Source organism: Orycteropus afer, unplaced genomic scaffold (genome assembly GCF_000298275.1).
Source record: "Orycteropus afer afer isolate SDZICR_OR568_19922 unplaced genomic scaffold, OryAfe1.0 scaffold00001, whole genome shotgun sequence".
Lineage (NCBI taxonomy): Eukaryota > Metazoa > Chordata > Mammalia > Tubulidentata > Orycteropodidae > Orycteropus > Orycteropus afer.
Window position 1 is genome coordinate 4,554,007 of NW_006921588.1, and position 16,119 is coordinate 4,570,125.

General features: G+C 35.8%; 1 protein-coding gene across 1 annotated transcript in view; it reads right to left on the minus strand.

Moving 5' to 3' along the window:
- NAB1 (NGFI-A binding protein 1) overlaps positions 1-14,920 on the minus strand; it is a 54,298-nt gene extending 39,378 nt beyond the window's left edge. The window contains exons 1-4 of the mRNA XM_042781712.1: positions 14,102-14,920; positions 7,489-7,506; positions 4,519-4,652; positions 2,421-2,472 (exon numbers count right to left, since the gene is read on the minus strand). Coding sequence (XP_042637646.1) covers positions 2,421-2,472; positions 4,519-4,652; positions 7,489-7,506; positions 14,102-14,920 — 1,023 coding nt within the window. The remainder of the gene's footprint in view (positions 1-2,420; positions 2,473-4,518; positions 4,653-7,488; positions 7,507-14,101) is intronic.
- Positions 14,921-16,119: the final 1,199 nt, after the last annotated feature.

Below are 16,119 nucleotides of genomic sequence, written 5' to 3' on the forward strand. Positions count from 1 at the left end.
TCCACCCTCCCCACCCTCCCCTTACATGGAACCCTGCCTCTTTCCTGACACTTGGGGGCGTAGTCTGGGTCCCCAGCCTTACCTGGATCCCTGACACTGCTTCCTCACTCTGTCCTGGTCCCCCGCCCCTGGCTTTTTCTTTCAACGCAGGGACCCTGGTCCAAAAGACGTGCTCCACTTCCAACTCTTCCTTCTTGGTAGTAGTAGGCACCCCCCTCTTCTCCCTTCTCTTTTATCTCTTATAAGATAACAGGTATTGCAGGCCACAGCCCAGGACACTCCTCTTACATCAGATCAGGGCAGTGATGGGAATAAGGGTATTGTAATCCACCCTTGATTTTAACACTTAACATGTATCAAAAGATTTCACTAAAAAAATGAAAAGAAAACCCACAGACTGGAAAAATTTTTTTGGCAGTGACATATCAGACAAGGAGCTAATTTCTAAAATTCATAGAAAAACTTCAACACCTCAACTACAAAACGACAAACAATCCAATTTGAAAATGGGCAGAGGACATGAACAGACATCTCACCAAAGACAACATTCAGGAAGCCAACAATACATGAAGAAATGCTGGCGATCATTAGCCATTAATGATTAATGATTAATGATTTTGTTGCAAAACAAAACAACTCCAGCATTAACACAAAAGTTCAAAAAACAGAAAACAACAAATGCTGGTGAGACTGGAACACTCATACACTGCTGGTGGGACTGTAAAATGGTGCGGCCACCGTAGAATACGGTATTTTGCTTTCTCAGGAAGTTGGAAATAAAAACACCATATGATTAAGAAGCAACACAGAAGAATCACGATGAATCTGTGAAATAGTTCATAACATGGATGAACCTCGAGGGTATTATGCTGAGTGAAATTAGTCAATCGCAAAAGGACAAATACTGGATGAGACCACTATTATAAAAAGTGAAGAAATGTTTTCAAATGGAAAGAAACATTCTAAAAGGTTACCAGGGGTAGGAAGTGGAAGGAAGGATAAATCACTAACCGGAGGGTAGGCACGTATTAATGTAGGTGAAGGAGAAGGCTTCAGCACAAAATGATCAAGACAAAGGAAGACATTGGGAGGAGCATAAGAGTTAAAAGCAACAGAAGTAAATACTCCTACATACACTACCCTGCAATAACAGTAATAACAATAATCTACGAGTGACTACACAGACAGACATGCAAGGTGAACAGGTGTAGGAAGGGAAATGTGACTACACCTATGAATATATATGGGTTTGACAGAGAACATTTCTCCCTATGTATTTACATATGCTGCAAATATATCCAAGAACATAGGAGAGCAAACAAGGCCAAGTTATGAGTTCTCAACCTTAACTGAAGTTTTAAGTTCTTAGCCTTAACCGAACACCTTGAGGGAATGAGTTGCTGGGCCTGGGCACTCAGGACCATACTCTTGGGGGATATCAAGGTCAAGTGGCATAACATAACCTACAAGGACAATGTTCTACATCCTACTTTGTTGTAGTAACTAGTCTTAAAAGCTTGAGAATAGCCATTTGAGTAGCAACTATTGGTCTCTCCATGAACAGAGCAAAGAAAAGTGAAGAAATTCAAGGATGCAAGGAGACAATTGGTCCTGAGAACTAATGGACCACACGAATCTCAGCCTCCATGACCTTGGGACTAGAAGAATTAGATGGTGCCTGGCTACCACTACTGACTGCTCTGAAAAGGATCTGAGAGGCATTTAGCTTTCATCATGAGATAAAAACACGTTTGGTCTATCAAAACCACAGATGCATTTACCCTTGACCCAACAATCTCTCTGCTAGTAATCTATCCCACAGAAATACCTACACAATGAAACAGCATAATCTATCAATTGTTAAGACATACCATTATCTCATGTACCAGTATGAAATAATACTGCCAATGAAACAATTACTAGAAGTCTGGATAGAGCTGGAAAAAAATGTGAAAGAAAATTCAAAATCATAAAAAAGACCAAGCTCACTGGTCAGACAGAGACTGATGGAACCCCCAAGAAGACTATGGCCCTTAGTCACGTTTCAAGCCTGGAACTGAACTCACCCCTGCTGCTCAACTTTCAACCAAATAATAGACAGGTTTATAAGGTGAACAGTAACACCAGGGATGTATGCACTCTGTAGAACAATCAACCATTTGAGATGCAAAGGGTGGCATTTGCCCAAGTATCAAGTTCAGAAGGCAGGAAGGGATACAAAAGGAGAGAGAATGGAAATGGGAAACACAAGGAGGAAGTGGGATGAGTGATGTGACATTGTGTTGTTTGCAATCAACGGCATGAAACAACATGTGTATGAATTGCTGAATGTAAAACTAATTTGCTCTGGAAACCTTCACCCCAAACACAATAAAGTTTTTTTTTTTTTTTTTTTTTTAAACATAATACCATAATCATACCTCTACTTTAATTCTCTTTGGGGATAATTCATCTCTTTCTCCACATTTTGACCTAAGGGTTGGGGAAAAGGTAAAGAAAAATTTGAGAAAATTAATGTTTATTCTAAAGGCATCTCAATACACAACTTTTGATGAAAATATACAACCCTGATGTCAGATACAAAAGATATAGTCATAATGAACATTAAAATAATAAAAAATATGTCTTCTCATGATTTGCAAATTAGAGGAGTATGCAGACATAAATACATTGAAAGCGGTTCCAACCTAAGAACCCCTCACATAGAAAGAATTCAATACATATTTAATGATTATTACATAATGAACAAGAACAAAAATCAAAGCGGGATGCATTCCATGATATCCCTTTATGATTCAGTAGGATAAAAATTGTTTCAGTTTCAAGACTATATGAGATGAAAATGCATTTTGTCTCTCTATCAAAACAACAGATGCTTTTACAAAACCCTGACCCAGCTATCCCTCTGCTAGTAATCTCTCCCACAGAGAGACTTACAACATGAAACAGTATCTCCATCAATTTTAAGACACACCATTATCTCATGTACCACTATGAAATAATAACCAATTAAACGATGAAAAACTATCTACCCTAAGTTGTACCCCAATTTCAGAAATGCTAAAATGTTATTTTAAAAAAAGTGCACCTCAGACTTGACAAAATACGGTATTTATGAGGTTATTTACTGTCGTATTATTTGTTAATGACAAAGGACTGGAAACAGCTCAAGTACCTATCAATTATCTATCAATACAAGACTAGTTAAATGAATCATGATACTTCCAAATAATATAATACCATGCAGCAGTAAAATATAATGAGGAAGATAATATATAGTAACATGCAAAGATTCCAAGTAAAATAAAAGGAGAATACAAATGTATAAAAATACAACATAAATATGAAAATAAAATATATACTATAAAACAAAAGCAGGGGAACAGCTGTTTCATTGTTAAACTTGTATACTATATGACCTCTTATATCATGTATATGTGTTACTTTAATTTCAAAAAATATTTAAATAAAGTAGCTAAGAAAAATTATTTTGGTAATACAACAGTGGAGAAAATGGAAAATAACTAAATCAGCTCTTAATTACATAACTCAAAAAAAAAAAAATCTCTCTTATAAATAATCCTATAATGTTGCTGCATATTCTTACCCTATTTATTTAGTCTACATAAGTTTGTCAGTTTATAAATATACAGGTACTTGAACCAGGCAGAAAATGAAGCTGCTATGAGTTAGGGAAAACAATGGTGATAATAGAAAATAATGTTTCTAATACTAGTGGTTTTCAAACTTGGCTCTGCACAAGAATCATCTGGGATGCTAGTCGAAGTTCAGATTCCAGTGCCCTTTCCCCGGAGATTATGACCGATTAGGCCTGAGAAAGTGCTCACTACTATTTGACTTTTCCACAAGTACCCAGGGCTACTCAGAGATGCAATGGCATGCACAAAGATGACACACTGGAAATTGTGGTGCTTGTAGAACCAGGTGAACAAAATCATAATGTCCTATACCTGTAGTCAATGCTTAAGGTTCAAGTGAGGAGAAGATGAAGAATAACATGGTATATTTACTTTAAACTCTAAAATCATCACTACTTTCTAATATTAGTCTTTAATTTCAAACTGGCTTTCCAAATTTTACTTTCTAATAAAAACTTTCACTTAAATATTGGGCCAAAGGAAACTAAGAGAGTTCAACAAGTTCATGTGGTTAGAAGGTATACAAATAAAGCATGAATGCTGATGGATGAAATCCCCTCATCACACTCAAAACCAAAGCATATGTGTGACAGAGGAGTGTCTAAAACCATCACCAAATCCATGCTACAGTGGTAGGGAACTGTGTCTTTTAAAAGAGAAAACAGAAGAGAAATAAACAAACAGAAATCACTCTAGCAATAATGCTTTGAAAAGTCACTGCACTGTTTAATTTTATAATTCAGAATTATAATTACATTTCTACTTTTTCAGAAATGCTTATATCCTATCAGTTGACAGTGTTTTAAATACTACTTCTACCATGCAATGCAAAGATACTACTGAACAGTTACACACTTACTTGGTAGTTCTGTAAGTATATTTATAGGTGACTTCTCGAGAAATCTGTCTAGCCAGGGCAAAAAGTTCATCTCTTCTAGTCAACAGGGCATTATCCTTCACACAGAGCTGGGCAGCTGCTTCATTAACGGTGAGCTTCATTAACCCAAAATAGTTTTAAAAAAATGTAAACAGTGTTATTTCATCAATATGTAAAATGCTTCACTTAGGAATTAAAAAAATGACATATCATTATATAATGAAATCATAATTTATAAAAATATGGATGGTCTTTATTCATAATTATTCCTCATGCCTAATTTCAGAAGAAAATCATGTCATCTACCACATCTCAGAACCCAAACTAATCAAAATACTCATCTTGGTTTTATTTATATGCTTTAATTTTATTTATATTTGGAGTTTTACTGGCCAATAGGAAAATGAACAGTAGAAAGTATATAGAGTCCACTTCCCAGAATCTTAACCAATACTAGTCACAATATTATAAAAGCTTTTCCAATTTGAAGCAGTTAAAATGGCATCTTATTATAATCTGTATTTCTTAAAACTGAAATGTTCTCTTATGATTTGACTTATTTTGAAATCTGTTTGCTCATGGTATTTGTCTGTTCTATGCCACTCTTTCATCTTCTTATATTGTTGTTGTTGTTAGGTGCCGCTGAGTCACTTCCAACTCATAGCGACCCCACGCACAGCAGAACGAAACACCATCCGATCCTGCACCAGCTCCATGATCCTTGCTATACTTGAGCCCATTGTCGCAACCACCTTGTCAATCCATCTCATCGAAGGCCTTCCCCTCCTTCGTCGACCCTCCACCTTACCAAGCATGACATCCTTCTCCAGGGAATGGTCCCCTCTGACAACATGACCAAAGTAGGTGAGACGAAGTCTGGCCGTCCTCGCTTCCAAGGAGCATTCTGGCTGCACTTCCTCCAGGACAGATCTGTTGGTTCTTTCAGCAGTCCATGGTACCTTCAGCATTCTTCGCTAGCACCACAACTCAAAAGCATCAACTCTTCTTCAGTCTTCCTTATTCACTGTCCAACTCTCACATGCATACAAGGTGACTGGAAATATCATGGCCTGTGTAAGGCGCACCTTAGTCCTCAAGGAGACATCCTTGCTCCTCAGCATCTTCTTATGGACATTAGGAATTGCTTATGTATTAACAACATTAACTTTTCATCACATATAGTAACCACATACACCCCATCCCGCTCCCAGTTTGTCATTAGCCTTTTAATCTTATTGTTTTTGCCTTGGGTGCCATGTGTAGAAACACTTTTCCCATCTTAAAAAAAAACAGAAATATTCTCCTATAGTTTAATCTAATACTTTCATTTTTTCCCTTTATTTAATCCATCTAGAATGTGTTATGGAATATGGTATAACATAGGTATCTAACATCCTCCATCCCAAATTTCCACTGTTATTTACATTAGTTAATTCTAAGAAAAATTATTTGGTTACTGACAACAAGGGTATGACAGTAAGTCTAGGCTCCCTACCTTAAAACCTACAGTCGAATATGAAGGATGACTAGAGGAAGAATCTATTTTCATCCTTCTCCCCTCCTCCTCAACAATCATCAATATATGAATTTCTCCTTTTGAAAGGCGCAATAAATGGTACTGCAGCTAAAAGAAAAATGAACTTTAAAAAATGATTTCCTAAAGAAACTACAATTTCCACATGGCAGTAGCTACAATGACCTTGAAGACCCTTCTCGGGTTGCTTTTCACTGAACTGTTTCTTTTATGTACTCATAAATCTAAATTACCCTAGAGAACTTCTGACTGTCAATAATACATTTAAACTGACAACATTCTGGAAGTATTAGCTATACACAACTGTAGAAAATAACTTCAACATAAACTGAAAACAGTGTTCTGCTATTCCTTACATCATTCTACCAGAAACCAAAAAACACAGCTAACACATTCTTTCTTCCTCGATTCAGGCTAAAACAGACTGAAAAAGTGACTGAACTCTCCGGGTTCAATCCAGGGAGCCTTCTGGTAAAAAAAACTGAGACTGGAGAAGTAACTATAGCTCGTCCTAAGAAATAAAAAGAACTTGATTCACAAATCCTCCCTCAAAGATGTATGTTCTGTCAGTGTTACTTGGATTCCATGCCTCTAAGCCACAGTAACTATTGCAATATACTTTTTAAAAAAGAAAAATGACACAAATGCTCCACAATAGGGGTTACTCACTCAACCACTACATTAGCTTTTAAAAAATAGTTTTGTTAAAAGTACAAATAAAGAACAAGATACTCTCCCTTACTTGCTTACTTCCTTCACTTATTTCCATGGCCCAAAATGTCAAAATTTCATTCAGATCTTCTTGTAAAGTATTTCTAAAGTTAAATTTCTACAATTATAACTGGACTTAAAAACTAGACTTACTGAATTTATATTCAAGAAGAATGGCTTATTGATTCGAAGAAAAACTTTCTTTATAGGTAGCTAAAACTACAACCTTTAATAATCAAATGACTGACTTTTGATTAAGAATTGTTGGCATGAAAATACTATGTAGTGTGAAGCGAAGCGCAAAAGGCAATCAGGACTCTTGTTTCCAGCACTAGGGAGGGAGTAAGTATGATGACTGGCCCCCCTCACAGAAACCTAAAAATGTTGCATAAAATTGTGGGAGGAATCCATTATCCTAAATGCATCAATAAACTGGCCAAGAGTAAAGTCTATTCAAGCCAAAGTTAATGAAGATAGTATTTCAAGCAGTAGGTTGACAAAAACTGCTAAAGCAGATGAACTCATGCTTCAATCTTCAGAGTCTCATAAAACTAGGAGATGTGGGAAGGGAACAAAAGGGAAGGCTCAGGGCCCACCAAAGGTAAGTAGTGAGGAGTCTAAGACCTCTCCTTACCAAAGCTGACATCCTAATGTAAGGCTGAATTAGAAATACACCTGTACCCCTAAGGGAATGCAAAGAAAATTACCTGTCTTGAACTTTGGTGCTCAGTGGGAGAGAAGAGAAGATACTCTCTGGAGATTTCATAACCCCAAATCAACCCTTCACATGGATCTTCAGTCCTGATTCACACTAAGTGGGCTTAGAATTTAATTTCAGGGGGTCTGGGAGTAGTAGTGTCCCCAGATGCCTGGTAGAAGATAAAGCAAATACACTCTAGGGGGATCCACTTTCTTTCCAAGCTTCAAAACATTCCCATAAAGTTCCAAAAAAATAATGAGGTCAGGGACAGAGTAAAATATCCAAAGAAATAGGAATCAAAAATGAAACCCAGCAGAAACAACAGACAACAGAAATAGACCCTCGAAGACTTCATTTAAAGAAATAAAAGAAATTGAACATATGACTAAAGAGTAATACAGTAAAAATGACCATTAAAAACTATGAATTCAGAAGGAGAGGAAAATGAAACTGGGACAAAGAGAAGACTTCAAAAGAAGCCAAGAAATAACAGAGTAACAGGTGACTTCAAATACAACAATGAAAGCCAAAAGCCAATGAAATGGTATCTTCAATGTACTAAGAAAAAACAATGGACAACACAGAATTAAATACCCAGAACAAGTATTTAAGACTTAGTGCAAAATAAAGATATTTTCCAGTGGATTGTTATTGTTGTTGTTATTTGCCATCGAGTCAGCTCCGACTCATAGCAACCCCTCCTTGGGTTTCTGAGGCAGTACCACTACGGAAGTAGGAATGCCCAACCTTCCTTCCGAGGAGTGGCTGGTGGGTTTGAACCACCAGCCTTCTGGTTAGCAGTCCAGTGCCTTAGGCACTATGCTACCAGAGCTCCTTTAGGGATGGGCAATTTGCTAACAGCAGACATTTAAGAAAATTCTAAGTGATGTACTTCAGGCAGACGAAAACTAACCCCAACTGGTAAGTCTGAGGTATAAGGTGGGGAAAAAAAGAAATGAAAGATAAAATAATGACCATAAGCACAAAACATCAATCATTATAATAAATGTACATGGATATAAAAGACAAAATAAAAAATAAAAGATTAGATTTCTAAAAGTCCAGCTATGGGAATTTACAAGAGATGTATGTGAAACATAGATTAAGAAAAGCTGAAAATAAAAGGTTGACAAAAAAGTGTAATAGATAATTACAAAAATAGAGCTCATGTATTTATAGTACAATCAAACAATATAGGTTTTTTAGAACAAATACATTATTAAAAATTAGTAAGATTATGGATAATAAAAAGAGTAATAGACAACTCCCCAATCATAGTGGGAGATTTTAACACACATTCTTAGCTACTGAAATATAAAGCAGATAATAAAAAGAATATATTAAATTTGAGTAATAGTTAATAAACTTGTTAAAACGGACACATACAGATCATTCCATGAATAAATGCAAAAGATACAGTTTCCAAACTCATACGAAACACCTACCACATACTGGGCCATAATTAAAATCTCAACCAACCTTATAGGGTTGGCATCATGAAACCATGCTCTCTGAGCATGGTGTAATTCAGTTAAAAATCATTGAAGATAAACTAAGATAACTAAGAAAAATCCCCTCATTCTTGGAAATTAAGAAACATTTCTAAATAATTTATGGATTACAGTAAAAATCACTAATGAAAAGAGAAATCATTAGAATGGAAAAATAATAAAATAATTTCCTAACAAAACTTTGACAATAAAGCTAGTGATAATTTATGGCACCTAACTTAAGTTAGAAAATAATAATAAATTAAATCACAGGGAAGTAGAAGTAAACACACACACCCTGCAAAACTAAGAATATCAAGTAAGCCAAAAGCTGCTTCTTCAAAAAGATGAGGGATTGGCAAGTTTTTCCGTAAAAATCAAACAGAAAATAGTTCAGGCTTTCATGAGCCAAACAGTTTATGTCTATGTCAAACTACTCAACTCTGCCAATACAGCACGATAGCAGCAATAGATAATACATAAAACAAATAGGCATGGTTGTACGCCAAAGTTTATTTATTAAAAACAGGTGGTGGCAAACCTGCTCTGAAAACAAAATAAAATATTTTAAAAAACCACCAACCACGTGGTGGGCCAGACTTGGCCCATGTGCTAAAGTTTGCTGACTCTTGAGAAAAGATCAATAAAATTGACAAACCTTTGCTAAGACTGATTGAGGGAGAAGGGGAATAGATAATATATACAAACAGTATTAGATCTTAAAAATTATAAATGACTTTATGCTGTAAGTTTGAAAAGCTTGGATGAAATGGACAGATTCTTAGAAAAATGTAACTAATCAAAACCGACTTAAGAAGAAACAGACTACCTAAATAGTTCTATAACCCATTTTTAAAAATCATCAGAAGAAAATCTAACCTTTTTTTCCTTCCCCCAAGTACTAAGTGCTGAAATCTGTCCGCTCTGAATACTCAGTCTTGACTCCTCAACAATACACTGGAAGATGACCTAAGCTTGGTATTATGGCTTCTTCTATGTTCCTCGGATCTTATTTTAGTAACCTGCTTAGCACCAGAGTTCCTGTAAGATTTCCATTCTGTCTGTAACATCCCCATTCACTATACATCCTCTGTCTCCTTCCTATTTTTTGAGTTTTACAGCTTTTTGGGGGCAAGTTGCTATCTGCAATACTATTCTGTAATGCCAAGTTACCTGCTTAAATTTCTGACTATTACAAGCTCCTATTCCCAACTTTTTAGTTTAATCTCTCTTCATCCATTCATTCATATAAAATGTGATGTACACTGCTTGTCTACATTACTACCTATTATCTGCTAACATGCCTCTGGCTAGATGGAACATTCTGCCTGCCTGGACTTCTAGTACTGCTTCTGAGTTTGTCCCCTACCACCAACCCTGCAACAACTACTGTGGTTCTAACCTCAACCTCTCACCATCTTTATGGCCTAAGTGTTTTACAATGAGCCATTCCATAATTTTTTACCATCCTATATACATTTATAAACAATTATAAAAATGCAAACAATAAGAAGAGGATCGTATATATTTGTGGAAATTGAAAAAAAAAAAATTTCAGGTATAGATAGATAACTTCCTGATTTTCACCCACTCCTGGCTTACAAACAGCTTGAACGATGAAAAGCGTTCAGAAGGGTTTTATATGAAAAGAACACTCAGCAATATTGCCAAGAGTGAATTAAGAATAAGTCATCATTTCCTTATTTGGAAACTGAGGACAATCTAGGAACATTCTTTAATCTCAGGGATTTAAAAAAACTCAGAATCTTTCTCTAATTTTAATTAGTAAAGTGAAAAGATAAAAAATTATCATAAATATATAAAGACACACAATAGCACTTGCTTCTAATTCTCTCAGTATTCTATCATTTCCTCCAAGCTAGTTTGAAGAAAGCTTCCTGATTCATAAACTTACATCCTAAACTCTATTACTGGACCAGAATTCACACACTTGAATGATAAATAACAAATGGTCTAAGTTTCAAATACATAAACCACATTTTCCAAAGGCCCCACCCCCACATCTCAGCCTACTTGAATTCATTTTGAGTGTTCCCTTATTTTGGGAAACCCACAGAGGTCTCATTACTTAAATAGCATTTGTACCTATTTATCTAAAGAAGAAAGAGTTCAGAAGAAAGAGTTCAGCAAAACCGAGGGTAGAATAATTCTTTTGGGATTTTTTAAAAGTAGAATGGGGGGGAGTGAAGTCTATTAGATTTACTAAAGTAACTTTGTGAAAATATTTTTGACAAAAATACAGGTTTTCTAACTCAACTTTGTGTTCCATCTGCTATGTTTTCAAAATTATATAGAAACTGGATCAAAGCATGAAACTAAAATTACCAACATTTTTGGCCTATGTTTTCTATTACTGACAAACAGAGTAACATTTAAGTGGATTCCTCCATTGATCCACAGGTAATAAGAAAGTGTCAAAGTGCATATGAATTGTAATATTATTATTCAGGAGATTCTGTAAGGCAATTATTACATAGTAGCAATAATACATAACGATTACAAAAAAAATTATTTCTAAAATCAATGAAATCAAAAATTTACTGTAAGTCATTCTTCCAAGCAATTTCCAAGTCTTAAACTCAAATATCCATCCATATCTAAAATCATTTATTTAAAAAATTCAGATGTTAAAACTGCTGTAAACAAGATTTATATACAATATCAGTAATGACAGCCATGAAAAAACAATGAGGAAAAAAATCTCATTTATTATATCCCCTTTATATCCCACATAAATAAAATAAATATAATAGTTAACATACATGATATACAGTATATGACTAAATAAGAAATATACAAAACCTATCTGAAAAGAACTATAAAATTACAAGGCACATATAAGATCTAAATAATAATGCTATAAGGAAAGTTTCATTACTATAAATGTGTCAGTTCTCCAATTAACCTACACATTTAAATTACTTCCAATTACAACATCAACAGAAATTTTTTTGGAACCTGACATACTCATTTATTTAAAATTTCAGTTAGAAGGATAAATGCATGAGATAGCTAAAAAACCAGACAAGTTGAAAATAAAACTAATGAAAGGACATTTGCGTTTCCAGAAATCAAAAACTATTATAAAGCCATAACCATTTTAAAAACTCTGTGCTAGTGAAAGAAAAGAGAATTAGACTAATGAAATCATACAGGACAAGATCAATAGATATGACTACATAAAATTAAACTTGACATGGCAAAACATTCTGCAAAGTCAAAGGACAAATGTCAGTCTGAGAAAATATTTACAACCTAAGACAAAGGGTTAATGTTCTTAAATTATAAAAAGGTCTTACTAGTCAATATTTTAAAGGTAAGACAAACAGCTCCACCAATAAAACAAACAACATAAAATTGGATTTCTGTTACACATATGAAAAGTTATTTATCTGCACTAAGGAAAAGAAATTAAAACAAGGAATAGTTTTCATATATTAGACAGGCAAAAATGAAAAGAATGATAAAATCCATTATCACCAAGAAGATGGTATTTAATGCATTTAATGATGGTGGAAGCATAAATTGGGTTTCTGAGGTGGTATCTCTACGGAAGTAGATTGCCCAATCTTCCTTCTGAGAAGTAGCTGGTGCGTTTGAACTTCCAGCCTTCTGGTTAGCAGTCAAATGCCTTAGGCACTACGCCACCAGAGCTCCCCTAATTCAACAGTATCTATTAAAATGTTAAATCTACATATTCTTTGATCCCATAAATTTACGTTAGAACCCATTCTTACAGAAATACACGCACCAGTCTGTAAAGGTGTGTTTAAGAATGTCCATTGCCGCACAGTACGTAACATCATCAAAAAATTGAAAACAGCCTAAGTAAACATCACAAAATGAATGGTTAAGATAAATAATGGCACATCCATATTATGGAATGCAATGCAAACCATAAAAGAATAAAGTAGCTCTGTGTATCGACTTGAAAAGATAGATCTAATAGCATAATATACCATGAGTGTACTATTCAGTTAAAAATTTTTGTTCTGTTGTGCATAGGGTTGCTAAGAGTGGGAACCAACTCTATGGCACCTAACAATATGCAAAATATAATCTTTTATTAGTACACAGGGAAAAGCAACTGACTACTTCACATCCTTTTGTAAAGATTGAGTATTTTTACAGTGAATTGTACATATTCTTTTCGATTTTAAAGTGTAAGTCTAAGGAGGGAAGATCTGATTTTGAAAGTGAAATACTGCATTCAACCTGAGTATTTTTACGTCTTCTAATGAGTAAATAGCTATAAAAAAAAATTTAGGTATGAAAAGTTCATCTGAACTTTTGAAAATGCATTTATTTTCCAAGCATTTATTTGGTGCAAAAGACTCTGAGGATACAAAGATGATACACTGGCCAGACAGGAGAAGAAAGGGAATAAATGCAAAAGCTGTATGTGTATTTCCGTTTATACAGAATATATGGAGCTCTGGTGGAGTAGTGTCTAAGGCATCTGACCAGAAGGCTGGTGGTTCAAATCTACCAGCCACTACTCGGAAGGAAGACTGGGCAACCTACTTCAGTAGAAATACCACCTTGGAAACCCAAGGAAGGGTCACTATGAGTTGGAAGCGACTTGACAACAGTGAGTTTGGGTTTTTGGTTTGGTTTATGCAGAATATTTCTGGAGCAAGGGCTACAAAGATAAAACAATTCGAGTTTTTAAATGCCAATCGAAACAATTTTCAAAGTAGCAAGAAGTCTTCCAACATTCATCTAACATAATTTTGTTTTCTATGCTAAAAACTGCTGTTAAGTTCTTTTTACTTTTACAAAATGTTTAACTGAATGATTACATTGAGAGTCCTATTTTGTTTCTTAATTAGAAAACAAGCTGCCTTTAAATGTAAAGACTTTATGCTTTTGCTGTTTAAATTCTAAAATTTTTCTAAGTCCAACATATTTAAGTTCAATGCAAAAAATACCCCTAACATAGTAACTATGGTCTATTTTCACAAAATATTGTATTTTGCTAACACTTAAATGTTTTTAACACTGCTTTCAGGATGTGTATCTTCTTTGCTGCAAGTTATCACCAAACTTATCTCTATGGTACAGCAACACTCCACACATGTATAGAAAAGAAAAATGTGAGATTTTTACCTCATGAAGAGTGAGATGTTTCCCATCCTTTCTCTTTGAGTCAAATCTACCATATATTGCACTGTACTTTCGAATTTCCTCCTCTTTGTGTGGATCATCGTCGCTCATCTCAAAGATGTGACCAATCATTTTGGCCAGTTTTTTGTTGGTTTTCAGCAGTTCTTTCACTTCGTTCAAGTCACTTTTTGGCAGAGTGGGGGCCATTCGCTCCACACACTCTGCTACAGAGAGCGCAGCAGCAGCATCCAGTGCCTCACTGCTTTCCTTTGGGGAAGCTGGAGAGCTAAGGTCTGCTGGGGAGAGACTGTGCTCACTTTCAGTGGCATGGTGGCCTTGCCAGAGTCTAGAGTCACCAACACTCTGCAGTGCTAAGCTGCCCACCACATCTGACTTCCCCTGTCCCAAGCTCTGCACACATGTGGTGGCAGCACATTTGGGGATTTTTAAATGAGGTTCCCGGGCATTGCTATTCCTTTCATAACTACTGCAGGATATTCCCAGCCATGTCGGTGATCCTTCTGGCAATTTATAGATGGGTATGCTACTGACAGGAAGAGTAGTCAGTGGCTGATTAAAAAGGCCAGGGTTTGTAACCCAGTCTCTCAAAGCCTTCTGTAGCCTTCTAACATGAAGAGGCTTGCTAGCCATGCCCACAAGAGCCATTATTTCCAAAAACTCCTCTTCTCCGGCTTCACAGAGCTGCTGGACATCATCACCACCTTGCTGGATAAAGGCATCAAAATAAGAGAGTAGATTGGCTTTCTGTAATATTCTGTATAGCTGCAACTCCCCCAGGGTCCTGGGTAAGGCCGCAGCCATTACTGTGGATGGGTTTAATCTGCAAAAAGAAGAAAGGAAATATTTATAACATTTGTCCCAAACTTCTTAAACCAAATAGGCTAGATGTCACAGGATTTAGGAATGCAATATGGGAAGAACAAAAATAAGGAGCATTGTACACCTATTAGCTCTTAAGTAAGCAGTCTCTTCATATACTTTATCTCATTTTAAACTCCTGACAACCCTAAAGGCCAGTATAACTGTTCCCATTTTAAAGAGGAGAATGTAAAGGCTCAAAGAAGATAAGTAATTTTCCCAAGGTCTCACAACTAGTAAACAGGAGTCTAGGGACTCAAACCAATACTCCATATGGCTATATGGCCCACATTTTTAAGCTATACCCTTTGCTGATTCTGTCGTATAGACACCAAAGTGGAGTCCAAAGGTAAGAGATAAAAGTATACTATGCTACCATTTGTCAAGTACTTGTTTTATGCCAGGCAATAAACTAAACACTTTACATTATGTTATGTCTAATCTTCACAATAACCCTGTGAGCCAGATAAAGAAAAGTAAGAAAGAACAGTCTAGCAGGCAGAGGAAAACAGATTTCAATATGAAATGGGAGATGAACACAGAAAATGGTGTATGTAGGTACCAGGAAAAAAGAAGCTGCCACATTTAAAGCAAGTAAGTTACAAGACTTGGTGATCACTTAGGTTTAGGAAACAGCTACAATTAATTGACACTTTCTTTGGCTCCAGGGAGAGAAGAGGTAAAGAAAGATGACTGTAAGGTTGCATACATGGGGATCTACAATTGGGGTAGGTGGTTCAGGGTAGAGAAAAATCAGGATAGTAGGATTCCCTGTCAAACACATCACATTTGAACATGGCTCACAGTAGAATGCTAAGCAGAAACGTCTTGAATGCAAAAGAACAGACTGGAGTCTAAGTGTGCAGGGCTAGAGATGTAAGATGATACCAGAAGGGTAGATGAGCCCTCCAAAGAAACAGCAGAGGGTCTAAGACACAGCAAGGAAGAATACACTGGAATCCAAGCAAGACAGAGAAGCCTGCCTTTGAAGAGACAGAGTAAGAACTGCAAGGAAAAATGGTAACTCACTCCTAACTCAGAACAGTATAAAGCAGTAATTAACTAGGAGATAGTAACAAGCAGAGGAACATTAGAAACATCCCTGAAAGACAAGAGGTCACAAAACCTGAGCCTTTTGCTTT